The sequence below is a fragment of the Poecile atricapillus genome, chromosome 4 (assembly GCF_030490865.1).
Source record: "Poecile atricapillus isolate bPoeAtr1 chromosome 4, bPoeAtr1.hap1, whole genome shotgun sequence".
Taxonomy (NCBI): Eukaryota; Metazoa; Chordata; class Aves; order Passeriformes; family Paridae; genus Poecile; species Poecile atricapillus.
In genome coordinates this window covers 34,215,923-34,228,569 of record NC_081252.1, presented here as the reverse complement: position 1 = coordinate 34,228,569, position 12,647 = coordinate 34,215,923, and the positions used below count along the sequence as shown (strand labels likewise).

Genomic DNA, 12,647 nt, shown 5'->3' with positions numbered 1-12,647 from the left:
AGTGACACCTGCCTTTGGAGATCCCCAACAGAGCTTGTTCCAACAGAGTGGACAGAGAGCCATTTGCCCTTCTAACTCAAAGTCACAGGTATCGTCTGACTTGATTAAAAAAACCAAAGAAATCAATCACTGTCCTAAACATGAGACTAAAAATAGAAAAGGTAGCCACCCCAAAGCCTTATCCAAAGTCTTGTGAACCCCTGCAGGATGGACTGAGAAGGTCCTAGGTACAGGTCTCCCAAATGCCCAGAAATTATGTAACCATCACATTTTTTTTCCACTCTTTGTAAATTGGTATTGCTGTTTCCATTCAAAGTTCTGCTCAGTCAGGAAAGGGCTCAAGGTTTTGGGTAACAAATGGGGATGTCTATCTTAAAATTCTGGCCAGGGTTATCAGCTAAACAAGGTCGCAAAATAGGTTTGCATATTTGTACATGGCCATCCATGTTTGCATTATTCCAGTTGCAGCACCTGGCAACTGGCGCTCTCTTGGAGGATGTCTGGGTCAAGGCAGGCCAGGGGGTGCTACTCATTAGAGGTGAAACAGTGGGGTAGTTCAGCTACACACAGTGAACCACCACGTAGACAGGAAATGGACCCCCACCCAGCTCATTCACTAAGTTAGCTTACAGCCTGTGACATTGATGGCATACTTCAATTTAAGGGAAGGCAAGTTAATCCTTTTAATCTCTGTGCTAACATGCAACCCTCACTGCAAGCCTCCTAAACTCCAGTTGGGCACAGGAAGGCAGACACAACACCGTGCCCTGCCTACCCAACTAAGTAGCATCTGAGTCTCCAGGCACACACTTCTGCATTCACTGACTAGTCCTTCACCACACTTAATATGCCTTGCCCTTGCAAGCAAAATAAACCTGCATTATCTGCCTGTCACATTCTCATTGCTTTGTTCAGACCAAGCACCAAGTTGTAGGTGTTGTGACGTAGTTGTAGGGGACTGTGCAGCTGATTTGCTCCAGATCACATCATCACGGAGCAGCCAAGGATAGTTTTGTGGTATACAGATACAAAATAAAGAAGAGGTAACTTCTGAAACAAAGCTACACGGTTAAACAAAGTTCTCCTTCAAACAGGGGAAACATAAAAAAGCTACCAAAAGTCTTATAGGAAGTTTTCTACCCTGTGAGACACAGAAACAGTAACTCCAAACCCCCAGTTTTGTCACAGACGGAACTGTGGTACTGCATTCAATGGAATTCTGACTTAAGCTCCTAAAGGTCTCCCCACTTGTCCCCCTTCTCCCACAGTCTCTGAGAACTCAGGACCATATCCTAAATGCTCTCTTGACTTCTGAACTGAAGCTACATCACAGAACACAACAGAATAAATTTATTTTAAGAAATTATGCCAAAAAAAGCCTTTGAATACTTTTAGTGTTCCATTCCTACAGCAGAGGAGATCATTTATTCTACCAGCACAATGCTCTGAAAGATTTTTGTAAGACTGACAAGAGACTGGAATGCACTACAGCAAAGAGCTTCAAAACTACTAAGCTCTTCTATCTTCACTTCCCATCGGAAAGCTCATTCATGACAGTTAAATGCTCAGATGAATCAAGTCCAAATTTATTACAAAGCATAATGAGGAAATCCCCGAGTCACCTGAGAACTTTCATTTCAATGGATAAAGGAGATGCTAACTAATGACTGTCTAACACGGTTCTGTATCATCCAGTGGTGTGTGATGCTTTATTTAATGTGAGAACATGCAACAAATAATACAGCACCATATAATTTCTAGAGATCACAGTTCTAATGTCTCTTGTTGCTGCAGTTTGCATTTTAAAACCTGTCTGGACGATGTCAAGTCACACACAAGTTTAATTCCCTCTTCCCTACCCCCTCAGACTTTAACAAGTATTACTATGATTTTATTTTCATTAAAAGCCTCAAGAGTATTTATACGTAGCATTCTCCTTCAGCACAGGAGAATGCAGAGTGAAATCAAGCAGCAGATGACTGTTCACTGCAGAATGGGTAATCATTTATGTTCCAAGCTAAAACAAATGCAAACAGAAAACCAGAAAGCACACTGTTCTAACGTCTTCATTTAGTAACTTACCTTTTTTGTTAATTTCTTTTAAACACGGGTTTTCTAAAGGCATTTTGGACCTTACTCATTTTATTTTTGTTTTCCTTGGAAAGCCTGAAGTGAAACATCTATCCTTTAAACTTGATGTCCTCACTACTTGCCTTTTCCAGTGGCATGAGGTGATGGTTATACTCCTTCTCCTTCATTACATATTCTGGTTTAACCACACAGCTTTTCAAAACAGACCCCACTAAAATGAGCTGTGCCTCTGGATTTACACTCCCCATCACCATCACTTAACAGTTACCGATGAACAATTTCACTTCTAAGCACACTCATTTCCCCAACAGCTGAACTGCTCCACAGTTTTCTGTGTTTTTCTTATTATAACTAACTCCTTCATTTCAATGGCATCACAGTTGAGCTCAAGTCTGAAATGCAATGCTCCAGCTAGTGCTTATTTTTACTCAAGTAATTACAGAAAAAAAAGTTGACACTGACATTTACCAAAATATTTCAGAGCACAAACACCACCCGCTGAGCTGAACATGAAAATTCATGCCTGCTAGTCTTGTTTCTCTCCTCAGAGTATGACTGATTTGACTCATGCCTGACTTGAACAAAATTTCCAGATCTTTGCGAGAACTATAGTTGGTAGGAAAAATGCCTGAACATGCAGCAGAATTTCTGCTCCTATGCCCACATTATCACTTGACTTTGATGAAAGGATACAGCAAGACATTCTAGACCATTTCATAAGTTTAAAACTTTATAAGGTGAAGAAAAATTTTCTACTAATACATCTGAAAGCCTGCAAAGAACGGCTTCCATTTCATTTGTAGACACCTCATGAAAATCCCAGTTTAGTCAATCTGGACGCTTTTTGCTCAAGTGTCAGCAGTGCAGGAGCTCTGGTCCTTTGATACTGAAGCTAGAGCAGGAACATTTTCTCTGCCTTCTAAGAGTCCCACGTGTGATTCAGTTACTGGTCATGACCCCGTTGTTTATTGTATATGTGGATTGTAAGAATTACTGGAATTCTTATAAATCCCAATTAAATAAAGGGTAAAAGAAAAGCCCACCTGTAATCAGACACCATGTAACTGCATGTTAATGGCCTGTTCAGAGCCCTACTGGGATATCTTAGAGTAATGCTACAGCATTATACCCAATTTCAAGAGGTCAGTAGACATTTTTAAATGAATAAAATCTATTTATATAATTAGAGTTATGACTACAGCTCATGCCTTATTCACAGCAAGTAAAAAAACCACACTGGAGTTTATGTAAATATTACTAATGCATACACTATGAAAAAGTGACTCATGTAAATTAAAAAACACCTTAATTTCAAAAGTTTACCAGAAACAGTTACACTGAGCATTGCAGTCTTTCAAAGCAGAATAGAAGTTGTTTACAAGGATCCAGCAGTAATTGATATCCAGCTGCTTGGAGCTGTGCTACCGATTGAACATGTAGTGAAAGCTGGGCTGAAATCCCCTCTAATTTGATGGCAGCAGAAGTCATGCTGCTCTTTCCTCTGAGCTGGAATTTCATCCCAGTCTTTACATTCTTCGTCGGTTTTGATGGAACAGCCAGAATACGATGATTAGAGAGTAGCCAAGTAGACTCTCAGTTTGAAAAATCCAGCCTTCAAGCATCTCTAAGGTCTAGGGGAAGGAGGAGGGAGTTTATAGCACAGTTTAAAGGAGTCCTTCTAAAAATGGGCAAGTGGCCATATCAGCAACAGAGCTGGTGGCAGGACACTGCACAGCATTAACAGAATAAATCTGAGGCTGAGTCCTTGGTGAAGACACCATCATACTGGCCTTCAACTAGAAAGGAAAGCAGGCACAGCATGCGAACAAGTAAGCACATGTATGCACACACAGAGTTCCAGGAGCTGAAAAATTTCTCTTCATACATAAAAGAGCTTGCTAAGAAGAAAAAATAGCAAAGGTTTTTAGCATTTAAAGAATTGCCTACATAAACTTGATTTCAAATCCAACTTTACACATTCTTGATAAAATGAAAGGCCTCAGCATTTGAAGATAAAACATTTCTAGCACCAGCTACTGGCTTGAAAGTGAATGCTTACAAGAGATGAGTACAGGAAGACATGTTCTCTTTCACTGAGAAAATGTTCTAAGGCAATATCCGAAGTCACAATATAGCCACCACAGAAACTGCTCCAATGGTCCCTGATACTTTACAACACCTACACAAGTTCCACAGCTGAGGAATGGTAGGAACTAAATTGGTGCCTGCCCTCCTCCTCCCTGCAATGTGCCCTGGAATGCTGGAAATGTCCCAACATCTGTACATCACTAGTTGACATAAAGTGAGCAAATTTCTTCTACAGCTCCTAAATCCCTCTGTAACCATTTATATTAGCCATATTAGACACTATCACTGGCAAGGAAATAGGTGAGGAATTGCTATCTTTCTTATCACTAACCCAATTAAAAAGTTGTCCAATAAGGTAAAAAGTGTTTGCACAATTAATACAAAGACAGATTTCTGAACATTTCCCAAAAGGGAAATGACTTTAACTGGTCTGGCCAGATGTGCTCCTGCAGCACCCAGCTCAGGGTTGTTTTTTCTTCTTTGCTCTCAAAAAAGAGTCAATTTACTTGCATTTCCAATAAGGAGTATTTTAGGAATGAAGACAGTAATTTCTGAATGTACACTGTAACTATAAACGGAAGAGGTAAGCAGTTTGTTCTCCATTTCCGTCCATTTGTGGAACTCCATCATCCATTTTTATTAATAGTTATGGCACCCAGATATTAACTGAAGAACATGAAGGATGTCATTAGAATAATTTTTGGCTAAAGGCAAGGAGCAGAACTGCATCGCAACCCTACTTTTTCCATGATTTAAAAGTGTGTTAAAATATACCAAGATTTTCAGGAAATCTGTTATTTGGCTTACACAGTAAGCTACGCCTTGTGCACTGTGTTCTAGACAAAGTTGTATTTTAAAATGGTGCACAAAGTTAAGAAACTTTACACGATGCCAGTGAGTAATGTGTGCTTTCATAAATACAGCAGTATACATCCTATATACAGACACGGAATGGAAGCCTCCAGAAAGACTGTTAGCCAGCCATCCACAGGAAGAATGGAATGAAGATGGTGGGGAGCGTGGTGGAGGGTGCCACACCTAGGCAGACAATTGACGCTAGTCCCACAAGCACCGACGCGAGCACGCTCCTCTGGTCCCGAATAATCATCTTCACAGTCTCACAGAACTGGAAAAAAAAACAAACAAAAACAAAACAAGTGCAAAAGATGAGATTTAAAGAGGAAAGCTTGTCTGGAGAGCTGGCGATGCCACTCTCGGGACAGCTCTCACACGGGCTCGCCGGAGGGAGGGGAAGAGGGAAGAGCTGGGCTGGCACCGCATCACCCCCGGTACTGCCCGTGGCTGCGGCTAGAACCTGTAGCTTCAGAGCATTTTAGAAGCGTTTTAATTGTTCTACTAATTCAGCTTCGCTTTCCTCGCCGCTTGAAGCCAGCCGAGGCCAGGCTCGCCGCCGTCCCGAGCAGCTCCGCGCTGGCGGCACTGCCCGCTGCGGGAAGAGCGGCGTCAGCGGCGGCCGGGCCGGCGGGCGGTACCGGCAGCCCCGCCCGGGGCCCGCGGCGGCCGGCCCAGCTCCGGGGAGCGGGGTCGCCGGGGGAAGGGCGGCGCCGCCGCTGGCCGGGCCCGTACCTTGTCGGTCTGGAAGCTGACGGAGGCTCCGTATCGGCAGTAGGTGACGAAGTGCTCGCAGTTGTTCCAGAGCAGGCTGTAGGCCGTGGTGCCCACCAGCTTCTCCGCCCGGCGGGCCGCCTCCTCGCTGCCCAACACCTGGTCCTCGAAGAGCCGGTCCATGTGGTTGACCAGGATGCTGCCGCCGTAGGCGAAGTCCTCCACCGTGTCCACCCGGACGCTGGCCGTCCTGGCGATGACGCCCAGGATGAGCCGCTTGTTGGTCACCACCTGCTGGATCTGCCGACGGTCGCTGGTGATGGAGGGCAGGATGTCGGGCATCAAGTGGGCGACGCGGTTCTCGCCCAGGTAAATGCCGAAGTGGATGAAGAGGGTGCGGGGCACCTCCAGCAGGTCTCCTCTCTTGAAGCAGCTGGTGTCGTAGTACCCGGGTGCAGGCGGTGGCGTTTCCTCGCCGGAGCCCGCGGGCAATGACCGGATGTGGACGAGGAGCATCAGCTTCTCCAGCAGCAGCGAGGCCGCCTGTGGCACCGGGTTCTTCATGGTCAGCTGGGGAAACCCTCGGTGCCTCCGAGCAGCGCTCCTGGCCCCCGGCACCGCTTTTCTAGGCTACCGGCGGGGCGGGGCGGGCACCCGGGCCGGCCCACCGGGTGAGGGGCGTGCGGGGAGCGCCCGCCCCGAGGACCGCCGGGCTTTACTGGGGGGCGCGGCGGGCACCCTCAGCCGGCCCGGCGTCCCTCGGTCCGGCCGCGGCGGCGGCTCGGCCCCCGGGATTGCGCGGTGCCCGCAGCCTGGAGCCACTCGCAGCTCCGCCCCGTCTACCGCCCGCGCTGCCCAGGTAGAAGTGCACGGAGAAGTGCGGATAAAGCCCTTCACCCGCCGTGGGGAGAGCAGCGAGGGGCTCCCGGGGCCACGGCCGCTTCGTGCACCTTCCCCCGCCGGTGGAACCTGAAGGGCTCCGGATGCCCAACCCGGCAGTCGCGGGGGACAAGCGGCGACAGGATCGGGGCGGGCCGGGCGGGCTGCCAAGGGTGCTCGCACGGCGGCGGGACTGGGAAGGGAGCGTCTGTCTTCCCTCAAAGAAAACAGGTCTCCGAGGGAGAGCGGGAAGTCACATTTATAAATTAATTCGCCCCAAAGGTCCGCCAGCTAAGAAAGAGTGGGAAACGGCGGAGCGGCATTCCCGTGCGTTCAGTTTCATGCTAATCCATTATGCAAATGGCTAAATCCTGGCAACGGAGCCCACAAAAGAGCAGCCCTGACAGGTCAACAATGCCGCCCCGACGGAGGCTCGGAAGTTTCAGTAACCAAGCAGGTTCCCGCCCCCTCGGGGATGGCGGGATGATGGATGGGACACACATTCATCTTACCTGGAAGATGGCAGGGCGCGGAGAGTGGCAGGGGAGGTGGCCGTGGCTGCAGCCTTTCACCGAGTCCCCGCCGCCGCAACCGCGCCCCAGCCCGCTGCTATGCATCTTTGTTCGTGCCGCAGCCGCTCCTGCCCGGCGCTGGCGCTCCGGCTGCAGGGGGGAGCCTTCCCCTCCGAGAAACACCGAACGGGCAGAGGGAGGGGGAAGGTGGAAGGGATATGCGCCTAAGAATGCTGGAGAAGTTTGGTGGAGCATCTTCCTTTAAACTCGGGCAAACGCTGCAACCCTAGGATGCCAAATAAGAAACGGGGAAGCGGGAAGAGTAGCGCTGGTGTGTAACAGCTTGGCAGCTCTCCACAGGCAAACCGCGTTAAAACAGTAGGTTATTTTTCTCTCCTCAGTCACTTTAAACTCTGGAACACGAATGAGATCTCTAGACCACCCCAGAGTTGTAGAATCCCATTGGTCACACCAGCAAAAAAAGTGAAAATGTTCGCTATCCCTTTTATTTCCATTACCAAACAACTTTGGTATGTTTCGGAAGGCAAATGGGATGGAAAGGACACAGAAGGTGAGAGCCTTCTACCATCACAGATTCCGAAGCCAGGTTCAGGATCTTGTAAACATGAAAGCTTATTGATGAACCAAAAGCAAGTTTTCCCACTTCCTCAGTAAAGAAAATATTGCAGGGTAAGGGGTAACCTCACTACTTGTTAACAAAAAACAGTGGCTGGTTCCCTTCTGTTTCCTCCTGCTTGGAGCAGAGAGCAGCTTCCTGGGAAGCAAAGACTCTCCTCACCTTGCTTAGTCTGCAAAGAGGCCCCACATAACCTCTTGTTCACTTACTGATTACAGGCCAGAGCCCCAGCACTACCAACAGTGATCAGGCCTTGGGGATTTTCTCTGGAGTCTTAGCCAAATTTTTATGCAACAGAGGCTTACCCCTCTCAAGCCCCCTGCTTCAAATCACATCACTTATAAAAGAGAAAATACCTTTTAGATGTAGCTTATGATGCTGGTACAGGAACCCTGTGGATTAGCCACCAGCCACACATGATTATATAATTGAGTGTATTTTCAAATCCGTATTTTAAAAAACATATTTGGAAAGCCTGAAGCTCTTTCTCTTCATAAATAAAAATGGGGGAGAGAGGAGGAACTTCTCATTTTTTGCTAGTGCATTTTTTTAATGGATGAGGGGAAAAAAAATTAAAACACCTCATCCTCATAAAGGGTCTCACCCATTTGATGATGGTCAAAGCAGCTGGTCCAGAGCTGCAGCCACAGAAGCTTGTCAAAGACTCCACAGAAAATCCTGGCACAGAAAGGTTCCCATCTCCCTCCTGTGTGGATAAGCACCATTCCTGCCTGCTGCCATCTCAAGATTCCCCCTTTCCCCTTCCCTAAAGCTGTCTAGGGAGTGTCTGAATGGTCTTTGCTGAAATAGGTGTCTACGTAGAGATGCTTCAGTCCTACAGTTCAGGTTTCTCTTCCTTGTCCAAAGGAAGGTAGAGGAATTAAGCTGAACTCCCTGGCAGATACAGACAATTCCCAACAGGATCTTTCACATGGAGGCATCCTTTGTTTGCTTTCTTCATGCCAGTTAGCTTTAATCCCAAAATCAGCGGGGTCCATTTCAAGTAAATCCGGAAAGGAAACCAGAATGAAACTGAAGAAGAGCAATTGTCATGAGACTCGAAGTCTTACTGCATGGGAGGATTTCAAAGTAGTAAGGTGAAAGGTGTGACATTTCTGCATTGTAATTTCCTCATACCTAGGGCACTGAAGAGCTGCCTCCCTCCCCCTCCAACCACTCACTCACTCACTCACTCACTCACTCACTCACTCACTCACTCACTCACTCACTCACTCACTCACTCTCAAGCCCAGAAAGCCCAGTGAATAAGCCCAAAAGGCATTACAGAGCAGACGGGTCTGTGGAATCCACCCAGGTAACGCTTCGCCACTACCTTGCAACAGTTGTGAGCATTACTGTGTGCAAAGCACTTAATACAACACATCAGAGTAATTACTGAATGAAACCATTCAAATTCTTGAGAAGCAACCTGCAACCCAACATTTTCTGCTTTCAAACCCAAGGAGCTGCACTTCTATTACTGTCAAACTTACACAGTACAATGTAAAGTATACTTAACATGTTTTTTCATCTGAGAAGGGGGAGAAAGCATGTACTTTAGTGGAAAAGACATCTCTACTGGAGATGGCAAAATTAAAAATACACATTGTGCATCAAACACTGGCACATCCTCTTGGCTGACTTTTGTATAATAGCTTTTGTACTTTTAGTACACAAATTTTAGTAGGAAAATCACTTTGGAATATTAAATATAAACCCAAAAACATTGAGAAAGTATTTGTTTGGACTGTTATGTGTTGTGGAATAATTTAATGATAAACCTCATGCTTTATTTTTGAGAGTTAGGCTGAGATGCAGTAAGAAAGCTGTGAGAGGTAAGAATGCAGCCTTTGTTTAGCAGAGCAGATGAGCCAAAGTACAAAAACTTAAGAGGTGTAAGCCAGTTTCCATTACACTGAAACTCCTGTATTAGAGGGAACCTTATTTTATGCACTAGACATTACTATTTCCATCCTGCTCTCACAGCTAACACAGTAGGGAAAAGGCAGGAAAGGCGGAGAATTGGAAGGGTATGTTCTTGCCTGTATGAGGAACAGACCTGGTTTAACAAGCAGGCAAGATGAATTTTTTAACTGACTGAATTTAAACCAATGCTGACTGCAGACATGCTCACCTTTGTGTATAAATTTTACCAAACCTCTCTCAATTACTCAAGCTTTACTTTCAGATCATGTGGGACTGCTAAAGCAGAGTTTCCTGAATTCAAAACATGTTAAGGATTCATAAGGTCATTAAGGAGAACGACATCTTTGGATAGGGATTTTTGGAGGGTATAATTTGCAAGAAAAATATGTGAAAAGCAAAGCCATTTGGTTTAAGCTGGTGAAAGAAATAATGGCCAGAAAACATGTTTGTGAAGGATGGTTTTATAGCATCCAAAAGGGTTACTCCAGAGATAAAAAAATAATGCTTTTGTATTCCCATATCCAATCAATTTGAACACTGTACCATTCCTTTCAGCAATTACAGCTTCCATTATGAGCTGTAAGTGACCACCTCTCCAACAAACAGTATCCTTTACTTTTTTGGTTTTTGTATTTAACAAAGACTAGGGACAGAACAGACAAAATCTGAACAAAGAAGGGAACCGGCAAGACAATGCATGAAATTGCAGGCAAGTGAAACTGCCCCAAACAAAGAACCTCTGAACTAAGTATCACTCTCTTCCAGTAGAAGAAACCACATAAACAACTAAAACAAATTTATACTTTTATAAATGTTCACTTTTATTCAGAGACTTACTGCATACACATTTCCAGAGTGACTTAAGCAGCATATTGAGTGAACTGCAAATATTTACTGTAGCCTTTTTATCCTTGAAGGTTTGCTACTGAGGTCTGTAATTTTTTTCTTTTTTACTTCCTCTCAACAGGCGTCCAAATTATGAAGGAAGTTTTCTAACAAACAGTGACTGTAAACATAATAAAACCTGCATGCCATTTTCCCTTTCAAGTTATTACCTTGGCCGTTTTTCTGCAATGAAGTAATGACTCATTTTTTACAACCTGACAGTCATGTTGTACACATGGACAGTACCTATGATTTGCTCAGGCAATAAATGTTTAGATGGATAAAGCATTCATTTATGATACCTTTAATCTGACTAAGCAAAACCACAGAAAATGTGGGAACAATTCATTGCATAGTCCTTACTAGCAAGCAAGTGGCTAGGAAATTAGTAACAGTGATATACAGCACTGGAAATTTAGGAACTAACAGATAGGTTTGGTGACAAAAAACCACTTATTTCCATAATTTTTTCTGGTATGAGTAATGCCTCGTTTTGTCAGCACTAAACAATTAATACAATCTCCCCAAAATAAAATAAGAAAGTCTGAATATAAAATGCCTGAACGTGTGGAGTAGTATTTTTGTAGCTTCTGCAGAGAAAATACAGTTACCAGAATCTCCACCTTGCTATTGTCCCAGAAGTATGATACAGATTTTTAAGTCTCTTCTTAATGAGATGAAGAAGTTCAGAAGTACCCCAATTTGAACATGCTAATCATATTGTGCAGGAAGGGAGATGGAGAGGTGATAACTGGGAGTCAGAAGAAAGACAGAATACATTGCACTCAACACAGTTTTCCTTCACAGCAGAAGGAACCTTCTTGTGGGAAGGGCAATGCAAAAGACAACTTAATCCAGGCATGACTCTCCTGCACAAATCAAGGATTTAATAGCCCTGGAACCACCCAGGCCTGCTTCATCCCTGCCAGGATTGCACCACCACAAGAAGGAGTGAGAGGGCAGACTCCCTTTCCACATCTTCAAATTTATTACCACACTAAGATCTGCAATTTACTACTATTCAGTGCTTTCAACTGAAGGATTAATTAGTAAAAGGTATTGGAAAATGTAGTAACAAAGTCTGTCATTAACCAGACAAAGTGCTGGAAGTTTGGTGTATCACCACCAAAGGTCAGCATTTACGACCAGTCACTGTATAACAGTACCAATTATTACTTTTCTTTATTGCCCAGCAGGGAAAACTGTTCCCCAGTACCAGACAGTGCTGACTTCCCAGCAGTGCAGAGCAGGTTACCCAGCCTCACTCACTGCACAGGACAGACACAGCTGACAGGACAGCAGCCCAGTCGATTTTCAAATAAAGGATGAGAGAAAGAAAAGAGAGATGGACCAAACAGGAAGTAATTTCTATCTTGAAACAAAGATTATCTTGTCTCATAATTAAATGTTATGTTGCAATTTGATTAATTCTATTTTGCAGGTAATAAATTGATTCTTCATCCATTGTATTATCTAGCAGGAAATGTTATCAGACAGAGCTATTAGTCTGGTATTACTCAAAATATTTGCTAATCTGTGCCATATAGCTAAGCCTCTGAGAAGTAACTGTCAACTTTCTACTCTTTAACCTTAAAAAATCAAAATTCATTCAAGAAGCCAGTTCTTGTTTATAACATGTTTTTATACCACATAGTGTTAAATATTAAACACCTGTTATTCTATCAGTGATTTTAAATCAGGAACATTTTTAATCTGGAAATCCAACAGCATCTGTCCAAGTGCTTTACCCTGTAAGAAAAAGAACCAAACCAACATTTTATTTCGCTATCTAAATATATCATCCTTTTAAAACAAGTTTTTTTAACAATGGTTTCATATGAGTGTTTTTCCTATAATCGGTGTGAGAATTCAGTCTAAGTTGCTTGAATTTTCAAGCATCCAAATCTGAAATGATTGAACAGTTTCTTCCATTTATTTGGTACCGAATGCTAAAATAAATTCATTTGGGGTTCAATTCTATCTATTCATACATAGCATCACCTTACTTTGTGAGCAGACTTCTTGACTATGCTGAGATTATTTGCACATGAGCATTTCTGAGC

The 12,647-nt window shown here is 44.3% G+C and overlaps 2 protein-coding genes across 2 annotated transcripts in view; both read right to left on the bottom strand.

Moving 5' to 3' along the window:
• Positions 1 to 1,236: 1,236 nt before the first annotated feature.
• LRAT (lecithin retinol acyltransferase) lies at positions 1,237 to 6,702 on the bottom strand. Its single transcript, XM_058838959.1, has 2 exons — positions 5,767 to 6,702; positions 1,237 to 5,305 (listed from the first exon to the last, which is right to left on the bottom strand). The coding sequence occupies exons 1-2, from the start codon at positions 6,307 to 6,309 to the stop codon at positions 5,153 to 5,155; spliced, it is 696 nt and encodes a 231-aa protein (XP_058694942.1). The 5' UTR covers positions 6,310 to 6,702; the 3' UTR covers positions 1,237 to 5,152.
• A 3,793-nt stretch (positions 6,703 to 10,495) lies between these two features.
• Positions 10,496 to 12,647, bottom strand: part of LOC131578911 (uncharacterized) — a 58,164-nt gene continuing 56,012 nt past the window's right edge. The window contains exon 20 of the mRNA XM_058838210.1: positions 10,496 to 12,333. Coding sequence (XP_058694193.1) covers positions 12,259 to 12,333 — 75 coding nt within the window. The 3' untranslated portion in view covers positions 10,496 to 12,258. The remainder of the gene's footprint in view (positions 12,334 to 12,647) is intronic.

Coding starts and splice junctions, on each gene's coding strand:
- LRAT (XM_058838959.1), bottom strand. CDS start 6,309: ATGAAGAACCCGGTGCCACAGGCGGCCTCGCTGCTGCTGGAGAAGCTG. Junction 5,306..5,766: donor TCAGCTTCCAGACCGACAAG/GTACGGGCCCGG, acceptor TTTTTTTTCCAG/TTCTGTGAGACTGTGAAGAT.